Source organism: Microcaecilia unicolor, chromosome 8 (genome assembly GCF_901765095.1).
Source record: "Microcaecilia unicolor chromosome 8, aMicUni1.1, whole genome shotgun sequence".
NCBI lineage: Eukaryota > Metazoa > Chordata > Amphibia > Gymnophiona > Siphonopidae > Microcaecilia > Microcaecilia unicolor.
Window position 1 is genome coordinate 161,160,821 of NC_044038.1, and position 14,121 is coordinate 161,174,941.

The following is a 14,121-nucleotide window of genomic DNA, read 5'->3' on the forward strand; positions in this document are numbered from 1 at the left end:
CTGCAACTGCCCCTCCCCTGAGGATCACAGCAGCTTCTCTCCCAGTCTTGTCTGTTGTATGGGATTTCTGGCAGTTGCCACTTTATCAGATTTATCAGCTTTATCAACAGTCAGAACCACAAAGTTTTTTTTAACATCAATGATTTATTGAGACTCCTGATGCAGGCATTGTAGCCGAAACACAGTGCTGTGTCGAGTCTTTTAAGTACTTTTATGGAATAAATGGTTTAAAATCTTCATCATCCACATGGTCCTCTTTGGAAGTGACTACACTACTCCACCCTTCTAGTACCTACCTTCGTAGTGTTCCACACTCCTCCACTTCTGTGGTTATCTTCTGCCTGTCATTTGCAGACATTTGTCATTTTTGTGCCAATTATAGGGCTCACTATTCTTACAGAGTGCACACTCAGGCTCATTTTCAAAGCACTTAGCCTCCCAAAGTTCCATAGAAACCTATGGAACTTAGCCTCCCAAAGTGCTTTGAAAATATGCCTCACTGTCTCCCCAAATTCTGTATAGGTTGCCCAAATTTGGTTGCAGATCCCAGATCTGTGCATAAACTAATTAGTCAATTAGGCATTAACAATCAATAACTGGTCTTACCAAGCACTTAATTGGTAGTAATTAGGTGTCATGGGCCTTATTCTATAAAAGTTATGCTCCTAAATTTATGCTCCAAAATTTACGCTCCTAAATTTATGCTTCTAAATTACGAGCCTACTCTATGCTCCAAAGTAGATTATTCTTGTAATTTAGGAACCTACATTTAGGAACGTAAATTTAGGAGCATAAATTATGCTCATATATTTAGGTACATAAATTTTAAGAGCGTAAGTTTAGGAGCATAGATTTTGGCAGAAACTGAAACTCTCCCCCTCCCCTCTCCTCTGCACCCCACCTGCGATCACTCTGTTACTACCGCGCCCACGCCCCCACCTCCATCTTGCAGAAAATGGTTTGTGCTGCCCCCCCCCCCAGCAGAGACCTGGCCTCCTGCACTGCTTGACCACCCTGCCTCCCTAGGCCTGCCTTAACAAACCCACTCATTCCTGCCCCCTGCTGCCACTGAAAATGCTGGGTGCCAATCTCAAAATGGCTGCTGGGACCGCCGGGAGGCGTGGCGGTATGCGTTTTCTGCCTAGCGGGGGCAGGAAGGGCAAGTCGTTTTCAGTTTCAGCTTTGGTTCCAGCCAAAACCAAGTGGCGAATTTCAGCTGCGGTTTCAGTTTTGGCTGGAATCAAAACCTTTAACCTAGTGCAATATTTTAAATGCTTGAATAGGTGCTTATAAAATTGACTGGGAGTATATGAGCTCAGAAATCATAGTACTGCCTTTTATATACTTGGGATGATCGGTGGCATTTCGAGCACTTGAAATAAATAAATAAGTGAACCTAGAATGACGAATAGGTAGAACAAGGGTGAGTTTGGCACTTATGCATGTAATGTAATAAACTACATATGTGTGCACCAATTTTCACCAGTGCATACATGGACAAAGTTACTTCTGCCTTGTTACAGGTGTAGTTTTGTGTAGGAGTTTTCTGGTAAGTTATTTCATTAAAGCACATTGGTAAATGTGTTGCCGTGTGCCCTGTTCTAAAATTACCTTCTAACCAAATGTGTTTAATAAGATAAGGGGCTGCTGTTAAGATGGGTTATTTTACCACAGGTCATGCTAGTTTAGCACAGGGTCTCATTGCATAAAATGGGACTCTGTGCTATAATAGTACAACTTTCAGAAAAATAACCCTTCTTAATGGTATCCCACGTTGATAACTCCCCTCCAAAAAAGAAAATGCTGTAGAGGCACCCTCCCTTCTGGGAGGGTGACACCTAGTGGCCATACTTAGGTCCCTCAATTCCAGAGGGAGCTCAGCTGATCGGACCATAGCAGACAATGGTCACTGCAGTGGTTGGGTTAAACAACCTATAGTGTGGGAATGGAAAATGGGCAATTCTGAGTGAAGGCTCATGACTATAGCATAGACGTTAGTTTCATCTGAGCTGAAAACCCAAATGTACAAGTGAATATTTCCCAAAAATTCTCAGTCACCAGCAATGAAAGACAACACGGTAAATACTCAAGCACTCTGATTTTGGCACAAGTTTATTTTAATACAGTCTCAACAAATCTCTATCATTAATATTTTTCTTCCCACAGGATCACGGGCGATAGAAGCATATGGAAAAAGATTTGAGGTGAAGTCAAATTCTGGAAACTTGCTCTTTTCTGCAGATGACAATGAGGTGGTCGTTGGAGCAGAGAGACTGAGAGTTTTAGGTAATGAAGTACATTTTTTTCTTACTAAGCTTTTTTGAAAAGTTATTTCAAGGTCTGCAACAAGATTAAAGAAGTTCAAAGACAGTACTGTTTTTCTGATGTTACAAAAAGCACAGATGAAATCTTCTCTACAGGCAGATAAACTGAAGAATAATAAATATTTCATGGTTTTTGATTAGTTGACCTGAACTCCCCTGAGGGTAGAGCAGGCTTATCTAAGTTCAGTCCTCGAGGGTTGCAAACAGGCCAGGTTTTTGGGATATCCCTAATGAATATGCATGAGAAATATTTGCATGCCCTCTGTATCATTGCATATTCATTAGGGATATCCTGAACACCTGGTATGCTTTCAGCCCTCGAGGACTGAATTTGGTCAAATCTGGGATAAAGGTTCTCAACCCAATCCTTTGGGAACTACCAAACTAGTCTGGCTTTCAAGATATCTACAATAAATATGCATAAGATAAATGTGCATGCATTGCTCCCATTGTATGAAACTTTATCTCATGCATAGAACCTCTATCCTAATGGCAGCTCAGGTCATGTTATAGCGCCAACCACTGTGACAAAATTTGCCTTCTCAATGTATGGAGAGAGGCAGCATAGTTGTCCCAAGTGATAGAAGCAGCTCCTGAAGGTTGCTTGGATTTGAGGGATTAATGTAAGTATTGAGTCTAGCTGTACCCCAAGATTCCTGCCTTGTGATTAAAGGGGGAGTTCATCTCTTTCCCAAAAGATATTTTTATGTCCAGTATGTGCCAACTTGTGGTAGGGACCCACCAGAGCTCAGTTTTACTTGGGTTCCAGTAGTTTGTTCTTTTTAGCGCATTCTTGCTGTTAAAAAGGCAGTCGGCTTATTTCAATATTTTCACTGCTGTTCAACTTGGGTGAATTTCTTTGAAAAGGTGGTAAATAAATCCAAATAAATAAATTATTTATATTTATCTTTATATATGTTTGTGATATTAAGTGAGCAAATTGAGGAATACATAGAGGTCTTTTACGAAGCGGCGGTAAGCCCAATGTGGGCTTCCCACGTGCTAATTCGGAACTACTGCTGGGCTACCGCAGCAGCTCAGTGATAGGTCCCACCCCCAGCTCGCATCACTTCTAGCAGTGCCATGCGCTGCCCAGTTACCACCGTGTTAGCGCTGGAGCCCTTACCGCCACCTCAATGGGTGGTGGTAAGTTTCCTCCCCCCCCCCCCCCCCAAATGGCCACACGGCAAATGGTTCACTTGCTGCACAGCCATTTCTTTTAACAAAAAAAAAACAGTCTTTTACCTGCTACAGTAAAAGGAGGCCTTAGTGTGTGTCAAAAACATACACTGACACCAGCACAGGCCCATTTTTTAACACAGCTTGGTTAAAGGGACCCCATAATGAGCAAGATTTTGTTGGATAAAGAATGGTTAGTACTGTGACAAAGGTCTCATCCTTCTCTGGGTGGGATTTTATTTTTCACCGCACAGGTGAACTAGCTACAAATATGCAGTGTTTTTATTTATTTATTTATTTATTTTGGTAGGGAGGAGAGGATGTTTGTTTTTAACATTGCCTGGATCAGTAGTTCTTAGCCCAGTCCTGGGGATACACCCAGACCATCTGCTTTTCTGTATATTCACAATGAATACACATGAGAGAGATTTCCATATAATGAAGACAGTGCTTAAAAATTGATCTCATGCGTATTTATTTTGGATAACCTGTAAACCAGACTAATTGGGTATGTCCTGAGGACTGAGTTGAGAACCATCAGTCTAGATTACTACAGTATATAAGGGATAGCTGTACGGTAGACAGGAGATGTTTGCACTCAAACCTCTGGTCAGCCTAACCCACAGGAAGTTAAATTTACTTGTTTATTTTAAAGATGGCTTTCCTAGAAACTCGAGGTACTGTACAACAGTTACATGCACGTTACATGCTCTACATCAGGAAATGTGGCACTAAAATATGTAACTATATACATATGTATCCTCCATCTGAGGTTTCTCTGAAATAGTTGTCAGAGATCCATCTGTGTCTATTTGATTCCCCATTCTCTCATTGAAACACATTTCTATAGTATAGGACAGTCCAGATGTTTAGCCGCTGAATTATACAGCTGCAGATTCTTGGCATTACTGGCTAATGTCTTAATATAAGAAAAGAAAACAAGGAATGATTTCCAAATGAATAGTCATGATTGGGGATATTAGTTTGTAACAAAACTCACACACTTTTCTGCTATAGTGTGTTCCAAAACGGAGAAGTAAAGATTATAATTCTGAGGACAGAGACTTGGATATGGAATACTTCAACATTCAAACCACAATAACTTCAATCAGTGAGCTAGGACTGAACCCTGACCAATCATCGGTTAATCCATGTCTTATTCCGATAATAGTTTTGTGGATATTTGTCTCATTCAGAGATCTGAAGAGTATAACTTTTGTGATGCAATATTTCCGCTTATGGCTCCTATATTTCATTCATGCATTTGGGACCCAGAACTCATCCTTACCAAAGAGCAGAAACCCCATAAGTCACTATCGGAGCAATTCTATAAACTGGTTCCTAGATTTACATGCCACTTATGCACCTCAGAGATGCTAATAATTCAAGTTACTTGTGTATAAGTGTACTTGTGTATAAGTGTACAAGTTACTAGGCGCTCTTCTAGGGTGTCTATACTTGGGCAGTGTTTGGATGGGCCATGGGCGTGTCATCAAGCAACACACACAACTTAAATAATACTATCAATTACACATACATTGCATGATGCACATAGGCGCAACATCTGGAGACGATATAAGCAGACCTCATCCACTTTTATTTCTTTTGTTTTACTCCTTGTGGTTGGTGTACATCGAGGTTAATTTAGAAAAAGACCTGAGAGCAAGACTGTTGCTGGGATTTTGGATAGGGGGTGGGACTCTGAATCATGTGGAAGATCTACATGGGCCTGAGAATAAGTGAAAACTTGGATTCTGATTTGTAAAGTAACTGAATTGTGCTGATGACCTGTCAGTTTTGGTCTTGAAGATCTTTTGAAGGTGTCTGTTGATTGGTTGGATTCCAACTGGTTGTATGTCCATGGAGCTGTAATCTCATGACTTTTTGCTCGGTCAATGTAGCTAATACAAACTGGATGGGAAGAGACTAAACTCTTGCTTAACCTGAGTTTATCTGCTGCACATGTTGAACTTCAAAATTTAGTAAGGTTCATTTGGATATGCTGAGTAGAATAGAAAATCTAAACATGCCAGCCATTGACCTAGCATAAGTGGACGCACCTAAATGTCATCATGCCATCACAGCTTTATGCTAGTATTCTGTAAGGGCTTAGTTGTACCTAAGTGCCCTTATACAATTGGCGCTAAGCACGCACAATTATGATGACTATATCAAGGCTACTGGCATTGAGTTGGCTGTGGTGTTATTGCTGTTAAACTTGCTCACTCCATTGGCATAGGAGCTCTATTTACCATCAGGTTTATTTTCGAAAGAGAAGGACGCTCATCTTTTGACACAAATCGCAAGATGGACGTCCTTCTCACAGGGTCGCCCAAATCAGCATAATCGAAAGCCGATTTTGGGCATCCTCAACTGCTTTCCGTCATGGGGACGACCAAAGTTCACGGGGGCGTGTCGGAGGCGTAGCAAAGGCGGGACTTGGGCGTGCCTAACACATGGGCGTCCTCGACCGATAATGGAAAAAAGAAGGGTGTCCCTGATGAACACTTGGACGACTTTATCTGGTCCTTTTTTTCTTATGACCAAGCCACAAAAATGTGCCCTAAATGACCAGATGACCACCAGAGAGAATTGGGATGACCTCCCCTTACTCCCCCAGTGGTCACTAACCCCCTCCCACCCTCAAAAAATTTTTTTTTCATATTTTTCCAGCCTCTATGCCAGCCTCAAATATCATACTCAGGTCCATCGCAGCAGTATGCAGGTCCCTGGAGCAGTTTTAGTGGGTACTGCAGTGCACTTCAGGCAGGCGGACCCAGGCCCATCCCCTCCTACCTATTAAACTTGTGGTGGTAAATGTGAACCCTTCAAAACCCACCAGAAACCCACTGTACCCACATGTAGGTGCCCCGCTTCACCCCTAAGGGCTATGGTAGTGGTGTACAGTTGTGGGGAGTGGGATTTGGGGGGTTTGAGGGACTCAGCACACAAGATAAGGGAGCTATGCACCTGGGAGCAATTTCTGAAGTCCACTGCAGTGCCCCCTAGGGTGCCCGGTTGGTGTCTTGGCATGTCAGGAGGACCAGTGCACTACGAACGCTGACTCCTCCCACAACCAAATGGCTTGGATTTGGTCGTTTCTGAGATGGGCATCCTCGGCTCCATTATCGCCGAAAATCTGGGACAACCATCTCTAAAGTCGACCTAAATGTGGAGATTTGGGCGTCCCCGACCGTATTATCGAAACAAAAGATGGCCGGCCATCTCGTTCGATAATACTGGTTTCCTCGCCCCTTTGCGGGGCTGTCCTATGAGGACTTCCTCAGGAAAACTTGGGCGCCCCTTTCGATTATGCCCCTCCATGTGTATTACCTTGTTTGACTCTATATGTGTCCGTTTGTGATTACAGGATGTTTTCTGCTGCATTTGGCAGACCAGATTGGCTGTTTAAGGGTTATTCAACACCGACACTTTGGTTTATGACATATCTCAGATTCTAAAGACTCCTGACAGGCATATATGCTTTGCTGAAACACGGCTGTGTCGAGTTTCTTTGTGCCGTGCATATTGATTTAAGAATTGTGAAGTAAAGGCTTATTTATACCCCAGCTTGGTTTTCAGTTTGGTCCTTAGCTGTCCCTTGTCCAACTGCCTCACTGTTGCTTCCTACTACTGCCACGTGGGGCTTTTCGTCGTCTTCTATACCCCTTCTGACTATATCAAGGCACCAAGTTATACAATTGTCCCTTACCTTTTCAGCTGAAAATACTACTGGGTCAGTCGGATAGTGATCAGGTGTACGCTGAAAGCTAGCATAAGATGATATATTTTCCTGGTTGCCCCTGAATGCCTTTCCTTGTGTGCTTTCAGGCTTGAGCTGAAACATCAAAAGAGAGAATCTCTTGGATGCTGTGTTTCAGTAACCTTGTACCATTTACAAAATTTGTGTTTTTTTCCTCTTCTCTGTCTCTTTTCTCATTATTATGAATTATGATATTGTTTCTGAAAAGGCCTCAGAGTGGTTTCCTGGTGCACTAGGCGCTTTAATGTGTTCATATTTCTCTCGGCGATCACACACGGGCCTCAAGCTAGTCAGACTTGTAATAGGTTCCGCCAATAATTATGTCCTTTTAGGTTTTTTATTGGTGTCACAGGTGTCAGTGTCAGCTGAAATTTATTTGCAATAGTGATTTTGACCCCACTGTGCCCTGGTTTCAGAGGAAAAGTGCGTGAAGCCTGGAATTCAGCCTGAGTGTCTGACTGTAGAGATCGGAAAAGCAGTTATTCATGCGAACAGCTTTGTGTCTCATTCATGCAAATTAACCTTTTTCACCTCTACATTCACAGGATTGGATTCACTTGCTAGGTTCACTGTACAAGGTGATTTGTTGAACCTTTTTACAGGCATAAAACCTAATATAGGCATATTATGATATGAAACTCTGGCCGCTGGAATCTATCAATGCAATTAAAGTGGAAAGATATTGACTTCGCTTACCCAGCAGTAACTGAGGTAATATCAATAGCAACATTGTTAACTTCTCTTTCCCTCTGTTGGAAACTGTCATACAGAACAGACAACAAATTTAATAGCTGAACTTTCTAACCCAGAGGTGGCTGTGCATGTGTCTGGGAAGCACTGTAATTGCAAAGCACATTAGGATTCTCTTTGGATGAAAGGTGTGATTTTAATTAGTGATTCCCAAACCTGCCCTAGATTGCCAGCCAGTCAGTTTTTCAGGTTATCCACAATGAATGTGTAATGGGTACAATTGTATACAGTGAAGGTAATGCATGCAGATTCATTTCATATATATTTATTGCATGTATCTTGAAAACCCATGTGGCTGGGGGCCCTTCAGAACACATTTGGAAACCACTAACTCATGCAATTTTAGCACAGGTCCATTTTATGCAGAGACCTAGTTACTAGTAACTATGGGATAACACATCTTAACAAAAGCCCACATTGATAACTTCGTCCCTTAATTAAAGAAAAAAGAAACGCCTCTAGAAATCAAAATCATTGCTATATGTAATAAAAGTGAGCCAAATATAGGGTAGTCAAGCTATTGTGACATCATTGATGAGGCTGGCATTGGTGGAATGAGGCATTATGACATCAGAGCATTGGTGGAATGAGACATTATGACATCACAATATCAGCTGTGTTTACCAGAAACTGAAACTCTTCGCACTAAGGGGAAAGTTATCATTGTGGGTTCCTGTTAAGACATGTTATTTTACTACTAACCCATCCTATTTTATCACAGGTCCCATTTAATGCAGTGAGAGTTACTAATAACTTTGGTTTTGGTTAGTGTAAAATAACCCATCTGAATGGTAGCCCACATTGATAACTCCCCCCCCCCCCCAAAGGATGGAAACCGTTGTGTTTCTACTGGATCACTCCAGGTCATTAACCAAGAACCCTCTATGAGCTGAGGCAAATTCCTTCCATTTCCTCCACTGTACTGAAAGGGAAGGTGGAAGAGATAGTCATGACCCAGTACTTTTGTTTTTTTTTTTAAGAAAACTACCACTGTTTTGACAGTATAATTTATCATTATTTGGGGGGGGGGGGGGTTATCTAATTTTATATTAGTAGAAAAATCAGAAGTAATCCTCAAAAAGTCAGTTCTTGAAATTTCTGAAAATAACAGTGCTTTACTTTTGGCACTCTTGCATTGCTCTATTAGTTTTCTCGTGTTTGCCGATTGTTAAAAATTGTGATGTGAAGCTTTGGCCATTGAACCTGGTTCTTTAATATTTAGATTCCTCATTCTGACTAACCTAGAGACTGAACTCTCACACCTAGCGATGGATTTGGGCAGAGGTCACCCCTAGGTGATATCTGTGTCGGTACAATGACAGCCTCCCTACATCTGTAAATCTCCAAGCTTTCCTGCCCTACCACCACTGCTTTCTTATCTCCACTTCAAAATGCTCCTTAAATTGCAGTGAATGTGGAGCCTAAGCCTGTATTCATGGAGCTGGCCTCTGCATGGATGTCCCGAGAGGGTGTAACCTGTGAGCACAAATTGATTCCTTCTACTCACTACAAATCAAGGATCATGTTGTTGGAGTAGAAGACCAGGGGACAACAGCAGAGGGGGCAGTTTCAGAGGTCCAGGGCAGGATTGCTGGTCTGTGGGGCAGTCTAGACCAGGAAACTTGCTTCCACAACATTTTACTACCCTAGTTGTGTCGACAATGGACATGGTACTGTTTATGCACAGGCCTACTAGTGGACCTCTGCATAAATTCATGCCTGCTCACACTCAATGTTCCCTCTAAGCCAGGGGCGGACTGACCATTCAGGCAACTGGGCAGTGCCCGAGAGCCCAGAGGCTCTGCCCGGATGCCTAGCACACTGCTGGTGAGCTAATGGCCTCAGCGGAGGAGAACATGTTCTTTCCTGGCCAGCCTGCTGGGATGCCGCTATTCCCCCTGCCCAGCACCACCATATTTAAAAATGGCGGCTGAGACTCCCTATGGAAGTCTCGCAAGACTGTCGAGACCCACGAGACTACCGTGGGAAGTCTCAGCCACCATTTTGAAAACACGGCAGCGCCATCAGGTGGGGAAATAGCAGTAGCGCAGTTGGCAGGAAAGAACATCCCCCCACCACCACAGATGCCACCTGACCACCAGGACTGGGGCAGCAGGGGTGGCAGGAGGTTGGCGGGCAGCGACAGAGGTGGGGGGCCCAGACCACCCTCAGTGCATAGGGGCCCAGACCACCCTCAGTCCACCCCTGCTCTAAGCTGAGCGGGAGTCCTCCAACTGAATTCCTACCAGTGGGAGCTGGTGTTTCAGTGTCTTGTTTTCAATTGCTAGGGACAATGAGGTTCCCTGGAGTCCTGCAGAGTTTGCCTATCCCGCAATATTGAAAATGTAATATTAAAACAGCACCCCCCACAAGCAAGAATGTATATGGATAACTCCTGCTCAGCTTAGAAGGAACACTGCTCACATCTTTCTTTTAACTAAAAGATGGACAAAATTCTACCATTCTGCATTTTGGGAATGGGTCCATAAACAGATTTATCAGGCTATATCTCAAATTCTCATAACCACTACACCCCTGGCATGAGAAAAAGCAAGCTTAAATTCTACAGTGCCCAGCATAGAATTTCTCTCTCATCCAGATTTTTTTTCTATTTTGTGATTCCAGCCTCAAAAGGTTGAGAGCATCAGATATTTTGTCAGAGATAATAGCATCCTTTTGTATGTAACCTTTGAAACCCCAGTTCAGTCGACCTCCCTAGTTATCGGGCAGAACGTACCATGTCCATTGTCGCTACAACTGTCGCTGGAAAAATGCACAATTCTATCATACCCTGAGAGCTTCTTTTTAACAAGGTCTGTGAGCAAGTGAACTTCCTTTGGCTTTGATTTAAAGACCTTTCCCTTTCTCTCGGTGCCTGGATGAATGTGTTGCCTTTCCTGTCTCTTGCTGCTCCACTACATGCAAGAAGACTCTAAATAAAAAGTGTCCCTCCTCCCCCTGCAGTGTGTGTATCTCTCTCTCACAGGTCCTGGCTGTTAGTTCATGCTCTGGTTGCCCTGACAATTTGCAGCATTTTTTATTAAAAATTCCCAGCAGAGCATATGCCAATTTTCCAAGGGACTTGGATTTTTACTCTCTTTCACATTAATCTTCATGAGTGCAGTACCACAGAAGAGCAGCTTTCTACACATATTATATTTGCAAAGATGAGCTCTGATGCTTCCATCATCATTTTAGATGTCTGTCCGTACAGAGGAATTGTGTGTTTGGTTTTTTTTTCCATTTTTGGTTGTCAGCAAAAATAAATAAATAAATAACTGAACCCAAATATTTAAAACTTTGTAGCTGCTGCTGACATTCCTTGAGGGAAGGAAGAAGGTAAGGTTACCAGATATTTCCTAGAAACAAAAGCATAGAACAGGCATGTAGGGTCTCTTACAGGGAGAAAGAGATAGTGGATGATGTGGAAAGAGTTAGTGGATGATAGTGGATGGGTAGACTGGATAGGCATCTAGTGGAGGCCCTACCATTAGGCCACCTGAGGCAGGGGCATCAGGTGACACTTTAGGGGTTGGTATATTCCCCCTCACCGGCCACGGTCTGGCACCTCCCCCTTTTCTTCTTCAATCCCTTTCCCTGAGCCTGCCTTGCTTTATGAACCGTCATCAGCAGCAGCAATTCCCATTGGCTGCCCTGCCACCGGCACCGGCCTCTCTACTGTGGCCTGCCTCTGACATAACTTCCTGCTTGTTCAGAGGTGGACTGCAATAGAGAGGAGGCCAGTGCCAGCAGCAAGGCAGCCTATGGGAATCGTTGCCTTTGCCATCTTTTGGAAACAAAGGTAGGCTCTGGGAAGGGGGTTCAAGAAGGAAGGGGGGAGATGTCAAACCACGGCCGTGGAGAGGGTGCCATCTCAGCTCTTGCCTCAGGCGGCAGATTGCCTTGGGCCTCCCCTGCATCCGGCTCTTATCTGCTGTCATTTTCTGTGTTTCTATGATATTGGCAGATGATGTTTAATGTGAGCAAGTGCAAAGTGATGCATGTGGGAAAGAGGAACCCGAATTATAGCTACGTCATGCAAGGTTCCATGTTAGGAGTCACCGACCAAGAAAGGGATCTAGATGTCATCGTTGATGATACGTTGAAACCTTCTGCTCACTGTGCTGCTGCGGCTAAGAAATCAAATAAAATGTTAGGTATTATTAGGAGAGGAATGGAAAACAAAAATGAGGATGTTATAATGCCTTTGTATCGCTCCATGGTGCGACCGCACCTCAAATATTGTGTTCATTTCTGGTCACCGCATCTCAAAAAAGATATAGTGGAATTAGAAAAGGTGCAGAGAAGGATGACGAAAATGATAAAGGGGATGGGACGACTTCCCTATGAGGAAAGGCTAAAGCAGCTAGGGCTCTTCAGTTTGGAGAAAAGGTGTCTGAGGGGAGATATGATAGAGGTCTATAAAATAATGAGTGGAGTTAAACTGGTAGACATGAAGCATCTGTTTACGCTTTCCAAAAATACTAGTACTAGGGGGCATGCGATGAAGCTACAAAGTAGTAAATTTAAAACAAATCAGAGAAAATGTTTCTTCACTCGTGTAATTAAACTCTGGAATTCGATGCCAGAGAATGTGGTAAAGGCGGTTAGCTTAGCAGAGTTTTTAAAAGGTTTGGGCGGTTTCCTAAAGGAAAAGTCCATAGACCATTATTAAACTAGACTTGGGGAAAATCCACTATTTCTGGGATAAGCAGTATAAAATGTTTTGTACTTTTGGGGGATCTTGCCGGGTATTTGTGACCTGGATTGGCCACTGTTCGAAACAGGATGCTGGGCTTGAGGGACCTTTGGTCTGTCCAGTATGGCAATACTTATGTACTTCTGTACTTATATTGTTTCTGGGGGGAGGGGTATTGAGGAGAATTTGAGAGTCCCCCTTGGACTCAGTTTCAGTGGCTGAGAAGTGCCTGGAGTTCGTCCCTTAGAGTTGGAAGAGAGGATCAATTCTGTCCTGCCCACAGTGACAATACAGTAAAGTTTTCCTGTCTGTAAGGTTAACAGATTTTTGTTGTGCATATCTGGGACACCTTAGTGGGGCAGGAGAGGGTTATTCCCCCACCTCAGGTGACTTTCCCCATAGAAATGATAATATGACTCAAATATTCAAGCTCTTCATTTCTTAAAGTGTGTTATTATGGAAATATTTAGAACACAATGGAAAACGTCTGGCAGGTATATGCCACATAGACGAGAATTAATTATGTGCTAAAAATGCCAGATCAGCTGATAAAACCCAGCTGTTCCCATTCTTGTCTCTGTTCCTTTTTCAGTTCTCCTTCCCTGCTCTCCTGCTCCTTCTTTTCTGTTTCAGCTCTGTCTCTTCCTTCTTTGTCTCTTGTCTTCAGCAGTGAATATTTATATCTTTCCTTCTTCCTATATGTTTCTACCACTTCTCTTCCATTTTATCTGAGACCCCAGTTTATTTAAATTTAGTTTTAATTCTGTATTGTGCCTCTCACAGCCTTCCACAGGAAAATGTTTTGATCATTCAACAGTAGCTAAATTAAGATTTGACTTCTCTTGTAATAATCGCTTGTAGTTAATTGGAATGTATTACCAGTAGATTTATGATTGGACCATTCACATAAGAAAACATTCAAAACAGCAATAAAAACTTGGCCTTTCACCCAAGCCTACCACCCTATATAGGACACATGCTGATTCCTACTGCTACTTTATCGCTCTTCTCTCCCCTCTTCACTCCTTCGTCATTCTGTCCTCCTATCCCTACTCTCTTTCCTTTTGGTCCTATAGGCCCCCCATATTCCCTCAGAATGTGAGAATCTTTGACAGGGGCAGACTGACCATACAGAAAACCAGGCAGTGCCCAAGGGCTCCAGAGGCTCTGGGAGGCCCAGTGCCACTCTCTCCCCCCCCCCCCCCCCCCCACCACACACACACACATATAGGGTTACCATATGCCTGGATTTACCCGGACACGTCCTCTTTTTGCCAATCTGCCCGTTTGTCCGGACAAACGGGCAGATTGCTAGCCTCCCCTTACTTACTACTGCCCTGGTGGTCTAGTGACCTCTTCCACCTTCGCTGCCCTACATGCATCCTTGGCGCCGATTCTGAGGTTTT

General features: G+C 43.3%; 1 protein-coding gene across 1 annotated transcript in view; it reads left to right on the forward strand.

Annotated features, from left to right (window-relative positions):
- Positions 1-14,121, forward strand: part of SGCD (sarcoglycan delta) — a 255,517-nt gene that overhangs the window by 146,516 nt on the left and 94,880 nt on the right. The window contains 1 exon segment of the mRNA XM_030211794.1: positions 2,167-2,286. Within this exon segment, the coding sequence (XP_030067654.1) occupies positions 2,167-2,286 (120 nt within the window).